The following is a 13,382-nucleotide window of genomic DNA, read 5'->3' as shown; positions in this document are numbered from 1 at the left end:
TGAATGACTTAATAGGTGTTTGGTGAGATCACACTTACGTGCAAATCGTTTCCCACATTCATCACACTTGAATTTCTTCACTCCTGAATGAATTAATAGGTGTTTGGTGAGACCATCTTTCTGTGTAAATAGTTTATCACATTCATCACACTTGAAATTCTTCATTCCTGAATGAAGTAATAGGTGCTGGGTGAGACCAATCTTCTGTGCAAATAGTTTACCACATTCATCACACTTGAAATTCTTTGTTCCTGAATGAATTAATAGGTGTTTGGCGAGACTTCCCTTCATTGTAAATCGTTTACCACATTCATCACACTTGAATTTCTTCACTCCTGAATGACTTAATATGTGATGAGTGAGACCCTCCTTCTGTGCAAATAGTTTACCACATTCATCACACTTGAAATTCTTCACTCCTGAATGAAGTAATAGGTGTTGGGTGAGATTCCCCTTCATTGTAAATCGTTTACCACATTCATCACACTTGAAATTCTTCACTCCTGAATGAATTAATATGTGATGATTGAGACCATCCTTCTGTGCAAATAGTTTACCACATTCATCACACTTGAAATTCTTCACTCCTGAATGAATTAATAGGTGTTTTGTGAGACTTGACTTCATTGTAAATCGTTTACCACATTCATCACATTTGAAATTCTTCGCTCCTGAATGAATTACTAGGTGTTGAGTGAGACCAAACTTCTGTGCAAATCGTTTACCACATTCATCACACTTAAAATTCTTCACTCCTGAATGAACAACTGCATGTCGTTTAAGACTTTCCTTATAGGGAAATGTTTTATCACACTCTAAACATCTGAACTTCTTAACTTCAGCTGAGGACACTGCATCCAGGACAGTCTCATTGTCACTGAGGAACATTTTCTCACCCACCTCACACTCTAACTTTACATCTGGTTCTTCCTTTACCACTTCCATTATTTTGTCATCCACCTCACATTCTAAATTTACATCTGGTTCTTCCTTTACCACTTCCATTATTCTGTCACCTACTTCACACTGTAACTTTAGACCTGGTTCTTCCTTTACCACCTCCATTATTTTGTCATCCACCTCACACTCAAATTTACATCTGGTTCTTCTTTTGCCACCTACATTATTTTGTCACCCACCTCAGACTCCTTATATCTTTACATCTGGTTCTTCCTTTATCACCCTGTCATAAGATTCCCCCAAACTCTCTTAATTCCTGCCATAAACTAGTCTCCACTGAACAATACTGCTGATACAAAGGTCATTATTACCAAACAATAACTGCTTCTACACTTGCAAGTACCAGTACTATGTAACCATATTTTTAAAGAAATAGTTCACTGCTGAGCTTTAGGCTGTTAATGCAGTCTAAAATACCACTGGGTCCCTTATTTTACCAGTTCTTATCCAGTCTCTGCAGCAGTTGCACAGCAGTAAATGCAAAGGATATTACAACAGATAAATGATCCTGGATCAACTCCTACCACTTATCCAGTGATTCATACTTCTTACAACGAAAGACATTATGAACAGAGAGTATAAGCCACATATATTTGGAAGTGGCACCTCATGTAGGATGTACAGTACTGAACTGAGACAACACAACATGTGCCCATATATCTGTCAACATTTTACCATCTATTTATTACCCAGGTGGCTCTCTGATGACCACACTGCTTAGGTCTGCTTTGCAGAGTCAGTTTCAGCTGTGGACCTGCAACAAGAGCAGCCATTAGACAAGAAACTCTATGAATTTAAAAACACTGCCCAGTGAGCCCTCATTTAGCACGTATCTAGTCCTTTAAAAAAATTAATTTGCATTTTAGCAGGTAGGCTTAGTACAGAAATTTGGAGAAAGAGTGAGGTCATTAATGTAAAGGACTGGTTATGAGTGGGAAAGTGAGGCTGGTATGGTAGAGTAAGTGGCAGCAGAAGCGTTAGGCATGGTAGGTAATTTAGAAACAAGGGTGGTCAAGGATGAGACCAAGCTAGATGATAGTGATGACTTCCAGGTAGTTAAGGGATGATACAAAGTTAAGAAACAATGATAGGAGTGTCTATCTATCAATCTAGAAAAGGGGAAATGTTCTCCCGAGCTAGACCTTATTAGATTGTATAGCCCTGCTAAGTAACAAGAGAGCACTACCCCTCCTGGCATGGCAGCTACCAGGCATGGTTCGAACTAATGACCCTCTGGTCCCAAGTTCGACAAGCTACCACTGAGCCACCCTGCCCCCTATATCTATCTAGAGTCAAACCATAAACCCATAAGGGGTGGCCGTTTGTCTCTGAGTTAGTGGTTTTTACTTGTCCAGTGGATAAGGCAAACAATCGTTCACTTCTTCAGGAAAACACCAAATTATGCACAGTTGTAGAATGGACCCATACAATCATTTTTTGAGCTGGACTTCCAAAATCTTGGGCCCCTGATGGTCGCCATCTTGAATTTCAAAATGGCTGCCTTTCAACCCATATTTTCAATAACTCCAATAATATGATAGACAGAAACATAATTCCAATGGCTAACCCCAGGTTTTTAGGGTCTGGCACTTGAATGGAATTATTTTTTTGACCCAGCAAACGTCGGTCATCTTGGATTTCAAGATGGTCGCCTTTGAACCCCTATTTTCTTCAATACCTCCAATACTATGATAGATAGCAACATAATTCCAATGACTAACCCTATGTTTTCAGGGCCTAGCACTCCAATGGAATCACTGTCCAATGTGGAAGGTTGGCCATCTTGGAAGTCAAGGTGGTTACCTGCTAAAGCCTGTTTCTGTTATAACTCTGATACAATGGCAAACATCTATTGCATGTCTTTTCGATCAAATTCCGATCTTAAAACAATGTCCATCGCAGTCATATAATGACGTACATGGCAAGTTAGCCCTGTAGTACTTGCAGTTCCCTTAGCAAGCAGTTTTACGGTGGCAACTGATTAATTCTGAGCAGGTGGTCTGGACAACAGGCAACTTTGTCCATACAGGGTGTCAAGTACTGTTGAGTATCTACCAACCCCAGACAGATGGTGATGGGAGCTCTGGTCGGGAAACTAAAGCTTGGCCCCAAACATGTCCAGCCTGGTACAATGCTCTTTGGTATGTTCCTCAAGAGCATCAGCTGTGGGGGGGGGAAGTGTTCAATTGTCCTTGCCCTCTTCGGGTAAGAACCTGTGCACGTCGTTCACAGACTTCAAGTCCCTTGTACTGTTATACACCACTGCCATGAACCGTTCTAGTTCGTGGAGTTCACTGAAGACAGACGCAGGTTTGGTGGACAGAGCATGAAAACTGGCTGTGATGTCAGGAAACACCTCCCATGCCTGCCAGGCTGTCATCTTACATTTGTTGGTAAAGAATGACACGGTATCACAACCTGTGAAGGCAAGAAAAAAGGTCAATGCCTTTGCTTTCCTGCACCCAAAAGCTGATAAAGCCGGTATGCTGCAACCACTACCTCTTTCCACTTCCAATCCACCCAGCGATCTCACTCAACTCTCCTGGCCAAAGACCCCAACATCCGCATCTCCAACTACACTCAACCCCCTGCTATCGCGCCTAATTGGTCACAGCAAACGTGCGTGATAGCTGAATACGCGACAGCTGAACTGAACAATCAAAGGGAAAATTTCTAATTGGTTTTTCGGTGGCACATTTTTCTAACTTTTAACCACTTTATGCCTGCGGTTTCCTGCCAATCGCTCCTCCAACATGAAATAAAGCATTATTATATTAATAATAACAGTATAATGAATAAATAAACAATATAAAAGGCCATCAAACTTTTATTAGGATCAAGGCTTGGGTGGTTTGATGGGTTCCGAGGCTTGGGAGTGGCTTAATTGCCACCAGATCTCTTTAGCTGTCTCCATAATTTCTTAGTGTCCACAGCTAAAGGGGGTATCACAAGGTACATTGTATCAGAAACGGCCAAGGAAGATTTAAGTGGAACAAAACTTGCACGCTATCACACATGTTCCTCATACTGTTGCCAGAGCCCCGTCTCAGTTGTAAACACGTGATTACTTTATTGACATCACAGTTTTCTCGGCATAGGAAATATTAAGTCTTTATATGGGTATCAAAACGATTGATATTTATTCTAAAATACAGACGTGTCAAGTGGGGTTGGTGGAGGATTAGTGCCCCTCCCTGTAAAACAATTAACTCTAAGCCATTGGCCACCCCGTCTGGGATACATGGCGTCTGGCAATGAATGAATGAATGAATAAGTATTCAGTGTTAGGCTAAATTTCAATGCTGTAGTAGATTATGTTCTTTCGAGTCGAATGGGTTTTGTTCACACTGTTTTGCTCGTCGTATCCTCGGCAGGAATCCGTTCAGATGCATTCCAAATGCCCGTGGTATCGTCGGCAATTTTACCACGTTACCGTTCTGATTAACCAACGTATCCTTGGCAAACCTCATATGAAGTGCCGTGTGAATAAGTTTCGCTTAGCCTGTCTTCAAACTCGATGTGTGACAGCGGTCTTAGGGTGCGTGACAGCATGTATAGTTGTGAATTTGATGTGTGCGCGATAGCAGATAAACGCGATAGCTGAACGCGCGATAGCAGGGGGTTGAGTGTACAGTACTTTAGCACCATAAATCACTGTACACATACATGAACATACCAACTGACATAACTCTTGTGTGTCTTGTAAGGTGGACTTGAGAATGAACTTGTAGTCTCTGAACTGAAAGAAAATGGTATAAATGTACTTCATCCTCAACTTTGCAGAAATGGCCTCTCATATACCAGTATGTGGAGAAGGGCCAAGCAAGTTGGGCTTTTATATTTCAGTTTTTGATATTCACTTTTTACATTCCTTATGTTTATACCTACCAACAGTTGGCTCTGAAATCATTTTCCAGTCAGATTATTCAAAACATTGAGTCTGATTAGAATTATAATGATGTTAACTAAGATAACTGAATATGTGATATGGCTTCATGGCAGTACCTTCTTTTTAATATGGGAGGCAGCAACTGACAAAAGTCAACTTACTAAAAACGTATGTTTAGGGTATTTGAAAATCCAGTAAGAACAGATGTGAAACATTCCTGGAAATGGTTGTGCTACATGACAGATCTCTAACCCTAGAAAATACAAGTGGTGTGTTTGAGTATAAGCTTCGCAGAACTGGGCCGCCATCTTGGACTTCAAGATGGCCAACACCAGATGATCATGAAATTGATTCCAATGAAGAGGTAGGGTTTGCTTTTGAAATTTTCCATCTATCTTTTATAGCCGTGCATTATAACGAAAGACTGATTTCAGCCGGCAGCCATAACGGACTTAAGACGGACAACCTCTGCCAGGTCCAGCAATGATCCCACTGGATTGCCAGACCCTGAAAACACAGGGGTAGCCATTGGAATTTTGCTTCTATTTGTCATATTATTGGAGTTATTGAAGAAAATAAAGTTGCCAGGCAACCACTTCAAAATCCAAGATGGCAGTCACCAGGGGGCCCAAATTTGGGGGGGTCCATCTCGAAAAATGATTGTATGGGTCCACTCTACACCTGTGCAAAATTTGGTGCTTTCCTGAAAAAGTGAATGACTGACCTGATAATTTGGCCTTAGCTGCTGGACTATACGGGAAGGGGCAATAACCATCCACCGACCCACTTTTTGACAGTAGAGAAGGGGTGGGTTGATTATACAAGGTCTGTTCAGAAGGTATCTGACTGTAGGCTCTAAAAAATAAACAGCTAACCCAATGAGCCAGGACACTAATCTCCCTCAAGAAGGCTGCTTCTGACTTGACACAAAGTCCAGCATTTTTAAAAGCTGGTTTTCAGTATCTCCTGCAGGTGTATGAAACAAACATATATTTGTACAAAGGAAAAAGGGAAAAAGAAGTGTGTGGTCATCATAGGGGCATTTGTTTTCAGAGTGCAATAGGAAAAATATATGGTAGGATACTTATTGAAAGAGATAGGGGAATAACAGAAAAATTAGTTGGAGAAGAACAGGAAGGTTTTAGGAAAGAAAGAGGTTGTGTAGATCAGATATTCATCCTTAGGTCTTTCATGGAAACGTTCCTAGAGAAGAGAATGTTGTATGCGTTCACGGATTTGAAGAAAGCATATGACAGAATGGACAGAAAAGGAATATGGAAATTATTAAGAATACATGGAGTAAATGCGAAGTTGTTGGATGCCGTGAAGAGTATGTATGAGGGTGCTATGGCTGCAGTGGATATGGATAAACTGAATGAATTTTTCTGTCTGAATGTTGGTCTGAAACAGCAATGTGTCATGTCTCCATGGTTGTTCAATCCGTATTTGGATGGGGTTATAAAAGATATACAAGGTAGGGCAGTGGATGTTGGAGTGGCCCTCATGAGAGAGGGAAGTGTTTGGAAATTCCCTGTACTGTTGTTTGCAGATGATACTGTGTTGTTAATTGAAGATGAAGGGGAGCTGCAAGGCTTGGTGGATGAGTTTGGGAGAGTGTATAAGAAATGGAATCTAAAGGAGAATGTAAGGTAAAGTAAAATTATGGTCTTCTAGAGAAGTGAAATCAGTGAATGACTGAATGTACAATGAGGCTGGATGAGAAGGAAATGGAAAATATGAGTGCGTTTAAGTACTTGGGTAGTGTGATGAGTAAGGATGGAAGTTTGGAGGGTGAAATGCTTGAAAGGGTACAACAAGGAAGAAAGGTTGCTGGTTCCTTGAAAGCAGTGATAAGAAACAAGGAAGTAAGCATGGATGTGAAAAAGTTACTACATGACAGTATTGTGATACCAACTCTAATGAATGGACGTGAAGCTTGGACCGTGTTGGAGGGACACAAGTCAAGAGTGAAAGCAGTGGAAATGAGTTGTTTGAGAGGAGCCTGTGGAGTCACATGGAGAGACAGACTAACAAATGAGGATGTGAAGGAGCATTGTGGTGTGGATGTGGATGAGATAGGAAGCATCAGAAGAAACACACTGAGGTGGTTTGGCCATGAGGAGAGGATGGAGAGTGAGAGAATGATGAGGAGAGTGTATGTGAGTGAGGGGGATGGGGGGAGATGGAGGAGGAGGCCAAGGATGAGATGAAGGGATGGAGTGGAGAGGGGTATATGAGATATATGAGAGAGGGTGTGAGCTGGGAGCAGGGCAATGAAATGGCAGGGGACAGGGCGAAATGGTGGCGATATGTTTGTGGCCACCCCACGCAGGATTAGGGCGTCTGGCAATAAAAAGATAGATAGTTTTCCAGGGAGGGGCACTAACCCTCTGCCAACCCGCCTGCTGGCACGTAAGGAACATTTGGTTGGTTAAAAGGCTAACACCCAGTGTATCAGATACTTCCTGGTTTACAGGAAATCATTTGGCTTACCACTCAATGTAGAGCTACTCCCAAATTGTGTACTACTACAGGTCTGTGACAGAGGCTTTTGGGGCAATTTAGACTTTGCAGTTGAGGTCACCCTCCCTAACCCCACTGAACCTATATCAACCTCACTACAATAAATCATTATGCAGCAGGTTTTCACATGACAAAACCCTACTGTACAGAGAGACCAAACTGTATTTGAGGCATTTAGTTGAATAACGACAAACGTGCCAAACATCTAAAATTAAGATTTAGGTTGCAACACACTCGTCTACCACTTTTCTATCCGGTAGAAACGTTTTCACAGCATGTTCGTCTTTAAAACATGGTCGAAAGTCCTATACAACAAAGTGGATTCTTGTCCCAACACACTGCAGGTTGGTACACGTGGCCTGTGTCTCTCCAGAGGAAAGGTGTAGTGGAAGAAAGACGAACATGCCAGTGAGCACTCCTCCAGGCTGCCAATGAGTGGTGGGTCTCACGATGACGTCACACTCACAGCCAATCAGCGGCCGTGTTTTGTGGTGTGTTGGCTGGTGTGTGTGGCCAGATCCTGCCCTTCCCAGTTTTGTTTACATTGTAAGCCACACAGACGTTCATTCATTCATTCATTGCCAGACGCCATGTATCCCAAATGGGGTGGCCAAGGGCTTAGAGTTGATTGTTTTACAGGGAGGGGCACTAATCCTCCACCAACCCCACTTGACACGTAGGGATGCCAACAGCATCTGGTGTTCTCAGGCGGTCACCCATCCAAGTACTAACCAGACCCAACATTGCTTAACTTCACTGATCGGATGGGAAGCGGTGTACTCAACGTGGAGACATGTTTTTGGTTTATTACATTATTTTCACCTCAGATTTACAGTGATTTACATTTTAACATGAGTGACTAACATAGTGATAACGATGAGGAGGTCCCTGAGCATACACAGAAGTGAAAATGTGAAGTGAAAACGTAATCCATCTTTTTGGAAACGTGCAGTTGCCATGCAAAAACAAAATGCTGGGGATGCATATGTGAGTTATAGCACAAAAAGGAAAAGCCAGCTAGGAAACTGGTCCTGCTTGGAAGTGTGGCTCAGCTGCTTCTACAACTTGGGCAATGAATACAGCAAGTATTCCATTTACAGCTTTTTAGGCAATGAGTGATTATAACAGACAGACCCGTTACTTTGCCAGTCATATGAAAAGTGTTGCTATGAAGCAGCCTCATGTCAAGGGCCATAAAACAGGCAAGTCATGTACGATTAGTTATTGTGTTGAGTACCGGTATGCCAATGTGACTTATGATGTTCGTCGATCATCATTCCTCAGCGTTCATGGTTTAGGTGAGCGCAGAGTTCGTTCTGTACTCAACAGTGACTGTAGCTGGATCAGTGGAAACTGACAAGCGAGGCACTGGCCCCAATCTAAAACAAGTTAGGGATGAATGGAAGGCATTAGACCGATGATACACTGGACTACAGTTATCCTCACAGCCTCCACAGCACTTAAATACATGCACCACTACTGTACATGAGTTGGTGATTATCCTTTTCATATTTTTGGTAATTTTCAAATTAGTTTTTTTCTTATTTCCATAAAGGTACAATGGTATGGGGTTAATAGCTGAACAGCATTAAACCTGATATAAATGGTCTAAAACTTGGCAAATGGAATTTAATGTTGAAAAATGTAAAGTACTTAACGTAGGCAAGACCATTGGAGATACTACATACAGCTTAGACAACAAAGAAATTAGCAAATCAGAATGCGAGAGAGATCTAGGAGTTATGATTAGTAACAACCTTAAACCAAGGCAACAGTGTATTAATGCAAGAAATAAAGCAAATAGGGTCCTAGGATTTATTTCGAGAAGCGTGAGCAATAGATCATCTAAAATAATACTGAAACTTTATCTAGCATTAGTAAGGCCACACTTAGACTACGCAGTACAATTTTGGTGTCCTTACTATAGAATGGATATTAATTCGTTAGAAAATGTACAGAGAAGAATGAAAAAAATGATACATGACATCCGGAACCTGTCATATGAAGACAGACTGAAAAGACTAAGTCTGCATTCGCTAGAGAGGCGTAGAGTAAGGGGAGACTTAATTGAGGTGTTTAAGTGGATAAGGGTATAAATAAGGGAGATATCAGCAAGGTACTTAAAGTGAGCATACAGGATAGAACTAGAAATAATGGTTTCAAACTAGAAAAATTCCGTTTCAGTAGGGAAATAGGTAGAAATTGGTTTGGTAATAGAGTAGTATACGAATGGAATAAGCTACCTAGTAAAGTAGTTGCTGCCTCTTCCATTGAGAGTTTCAAGCATAGGCTAGATAAGCATATGACTAATAAGGGGTGGATATAGAAAAAAGAAAATCTTATAACCAATACTAATTCATAATTTTTCCTTTTCAGGTTACACTGTGATAGTCTCTATTCTCCTTTCACACTTTCCTGTAAAATGTCCATGCCAGTTTTTCTATACGGTGTGGTGTTCTTTCTGACTTTTCCTGCCGGCTTCGGCTGGAGGGTTTGGAGGGCGGGGGAGAGCCTTCTTCTTTGCTATCCTTATCTCATTCTAGTAGTTCAGTTACTCTTCTAGGAGCTGCCTAGCATGGGCCAACCGGCCTACTGCAGTTATCCTCTCTTCTTATGTTCTTATCATATTTTTTGTATTTTACACTCAATGTCTTAAAGTATTTTACAAGCTCTGTTTTATGAGACATTGTTTATTGAAATCAGCCTACTGGTTAATGAGCTACAATGAAACAAATTTTTAACACTTTATCTCAAAACACTGATTTGGCACGTCTGTCATTACCTGATTAAACACCTCATTTGCTTTATTTGCAGGCAAAAACATGTGATCTAGGCCATAGGACTTTTTGAAAACTGTTGATCCATTTCACAATTTTTGGATAGTTGGCCGTACTTCCATGGAATTCCACATATTACTGTGATGCCGTGGTTACAGTCAAAGACTTGAAAAACTTAGTAGAAAACAATGTCAATGTAGTTTTGGGTCAAAGAATGTCCCTTAACCTCTTAACCGCGGGCTTGCTTTGCTCTGTCTTGCGCGTCCCGTGGGCATATTCGGGCTCCGACAGACTCTCAAAAAATATTTGCCAAAAATCAGTTATTAGTCCTAGAATATTAAAATTAAATATGCATATGGCACATACCTTCAGCTTTCTCCTGGGATGTTATTGAGCCTTTGTCGAGTACCGTAGGACTTGTGGAGACCTCTGAAGTTGGGTAACGAAGTCTCCACTTTACACTTCCCGACAACCCGTAATATGATTACCACAGCCAGATATTATCACTAGAAACACTATTCTATGATTATCAACTAGTTTGGAATCCATACTCCAAAAAAAACAACAAAAACACTGTGAAAGCAATGAAAGTTACGAGCGTGTATGACCTTCCCACTTGCGCTAGTTCGTCGCTGGTATTCTGTCATTTATTATTCAAACACTCACCCTTTATATTCCTATTATTATATAACACTTATATACATCTGCAGTCTTTATCCATAAGTTTCCTTCAGTAGTATTAGTTTATTGTCACTGAAGTCATTCAATTTTTCATTCAGTAAAATATGTAGAGAGCCACGGATTCACTTTCACTGTTATAACCTCAAGTATTTGTACTCATATTCTTATATTACTAATTATTTACATTTCTATTTACATTTTCTATTGTATTTTCAATATTTACACTTCTATTTTACTTACATTATGTTATTCACTGTCACTTGCAGTAACATAAAACTATATTACACTGTTCAATCATATGTACATCCATTGCTTTCACTTGCTATTTACACATTATTTACACATTATTTTCATTTCCCACTTGCACTTTTAGAACTGCTTCTGGCTGTGGTAATCAAAGAAGCAGGTAACGCAGAGGGGAACCTGGCACTCAGCGCACTGCCAAGAGGTGCGTTTGTGCTCAGGTGTGCGTCGGGTGGTATGTGCACACATCTGGCACCTGCGGATTGCAGCCTTCCTCTTGGTTGTGGCAGGCATTTGCACCAGTCTTTGCCGATCCATGTACGCCCTCTGCTCAAGTCTGCCGGGAAGTCTTACTGGATGGCGCCTTGGAGCTGCTGCTGTCACCTTACCATATCTTTCAAGCAGCTGCTGAACACAAGTCCTGGCGAACAACCTCAGGGAGAAGGACTTGGGTGGCTTGACCTTCATCTTGTACAGGATGAAGGCATTCAGCATTGTCATGTCTATGAGATGCAGAAAAACTTTCCTGTACCACCTAGTATTCTTCCTGAGGCAGTCGATCTCTCCAATCATCAGGTCGGACTTGTCCACCAGCCGCATGTTGATACTGTAGTCTATGACAGCATCAGGTTTCCTCACAGGTTCGTCTGTCCTACGGTCAACCTTCCTACTGTCTTTCAGTTCCCCCTTGTGTACGGTGGTGAGCATGTGCACGACCCTCTTGTCATGCCACCGTATTGCCAGCACCTTCTCAGACTTGCGTAGGTGCATGTCTCCTCGCTGCGAGGTTCCTGCCTCTGGGAATTTAGGGAAGTGGGCACAATTACTCTTGACAGTGCCGCAGGAGCCGATGCCGTGCTCTGAAAGGTATTTGGCAAGTTTCGGTGCTGTATAATAGTTGTCTGTATACAGCACATGATTCCCACCAAAATACCTTTCAAGGAGAGCACTTTCACTACACAGCCTGAGAAGCCAAGGGGGTGTGTTTCATCAAGATCGACAGTGCTGGCTGAATAAATGACGAAGTCAAGGATGTACCCCGTCTTACAGTCGCACAATACAAAGAACTTGATTCCAAAGTGATGGCATTTGCTTGGAATGTACTGCACAAACCTAAGACGTCCTCTGAACAAAACCAAGGATTCGTCAATGATAACCTTCTGAAAGGGGTGGAAGAATGTCATAAACTTATCCTTCACTCTGCTCAGAATCTCACGGATCTTCCAGAGTGGGTCGGTTTGGGAAGGTACATCGTTGTTGGCAAAGTGCAGGTTTCCCATGATGTTCCGGAGGCGATCTCTGGCCATGTACTTATTGAAGGTGGGTGAGGGTAGTAAGGGGTCCATGGACCAGTATTCTTCCAACTCATGCTTCTTTGAGTGTGGCATGAGAAGCATGAGGGCGAAGAACACATACAGCTCCTGCACTCCCAGCATGGACCACTGTTGCATCTTGGCTGCACCTGTACAACTTGCAGCACGTTGTGATTCATAAAGGTTGGTCTCATCACATATGTGCTGCATGACTTCGTCATTGTGGAAGGCCAAAAGGAAGTCAACATACTCAGCATCCTCGTCAAGATTGAAGACAGGCTGTATCCCTGAGGAACTCTCGTTGAAATCAAGATGTTCTGGGACAAAATCGAACCATTCTGTCCATGCGAAGGCGTCCAGGATTCCCTGTCGTGGCAGTGTAGGGTGGGTGAGGGTGGAGGGTGGCTGTGAGGCAGATTTATCTGGTTCAAGGTCACTCGCACTGACCCTGGGTTGCCGTACAGCACTAGCAGCCCTTACTCTACTGGCAACTCTACTGGCAACTCTACTTTTACGGGTCAGGGATTTACCTCTTCCTCTACGGCCTGCCTTCACTGTTGATGCTGGTGGCGACTCCGACGACAAAGACTCCGGAGAAAATTCAGCAGAAGCAGAGGAAGAAATGAGTGAAGTGGGGCTTGGGGAATGGGGAGGTGATTCACCTCGGGACTCGTGGGGGGCAGGGTCACGCGGGGTCATTGTTCCGGGGCTAACCTGCCGCCTTTTCACTCCTTTCCCAAATTCCTTCCCATGCTGCACTAAGGGCTCCTTTCCTTTGGAGCTTGGGATAACTTGGGACACTGAAGCACTCGTACTAGGAGTTTCTGGCAAGATTTCCTCACCCGGCTCATCACACGAATCACCCGAAGGATCATAGTCACTATCCATCATTATCATTGATAATTCGGCTAGTTCACGTTCCACTGCAGAGTAACTTAGTCCTTTCCTGCTTCCCACACGAGTTTTTCTGGGGGTAGAGGTCACGGGGCCATTTGC

At 42.4% G+C, this 13,382-nt stretch overlaps 1 protein-coding gene and 1 pseudogene across 1 annotated transcript in view; both read right to left on the bottom strand.

Annotated features, from left to right (window-relative positions):
• Positions 1 to 888, bottom strand: part of LOC145405492 (uncharacterized) — a 24,160-nt gene extending 23,272 nt beyond the window's left edge. Inside the window, exon 1 of the mRNA XM_080276842.1 lies at positions 9 to 888. Within this exon, the coding sequence (XP_080132968.1) occupies positions 9 to 888 (880 nt within the window). The remainder of the gene's footprint in view (positions 1 to 8) is intronic.
• A 7,167-nt stretch (positions 889 to 8,055) lies between these two features.
• On the bottom strand, positions 8,056 to 8,173 carry LOC145405636 (5S ribosomal RNA; annotated as a pseudogene).
• Between the last annotated feature and the right edge of the window lie 5,209 nt (positions 8,174 to 13,382).

Source organism: Coenobita brevimanus, chromosome 67 (genome assembly GCF_032717465.1).
Source record: "Coenobita brevimanus isolate Jiangsu-jjx chromosome 67, ASM3271746v2, whole genome shotgun sequence".
In the NCBI taxonomy this organism is placed as follows: domain Eukaryota; kingdom Metazoa; phylum Arthropoda; class Malacostraca; order Decapoda; family Coenobitidae; genus Coenobita; species Coenobita brevimanus.
The sequence above is the reverse complement of the archived record's forward strand: the minus strand, read 5'-3'. Positions and strand labels throughout refer to the sequence as shown.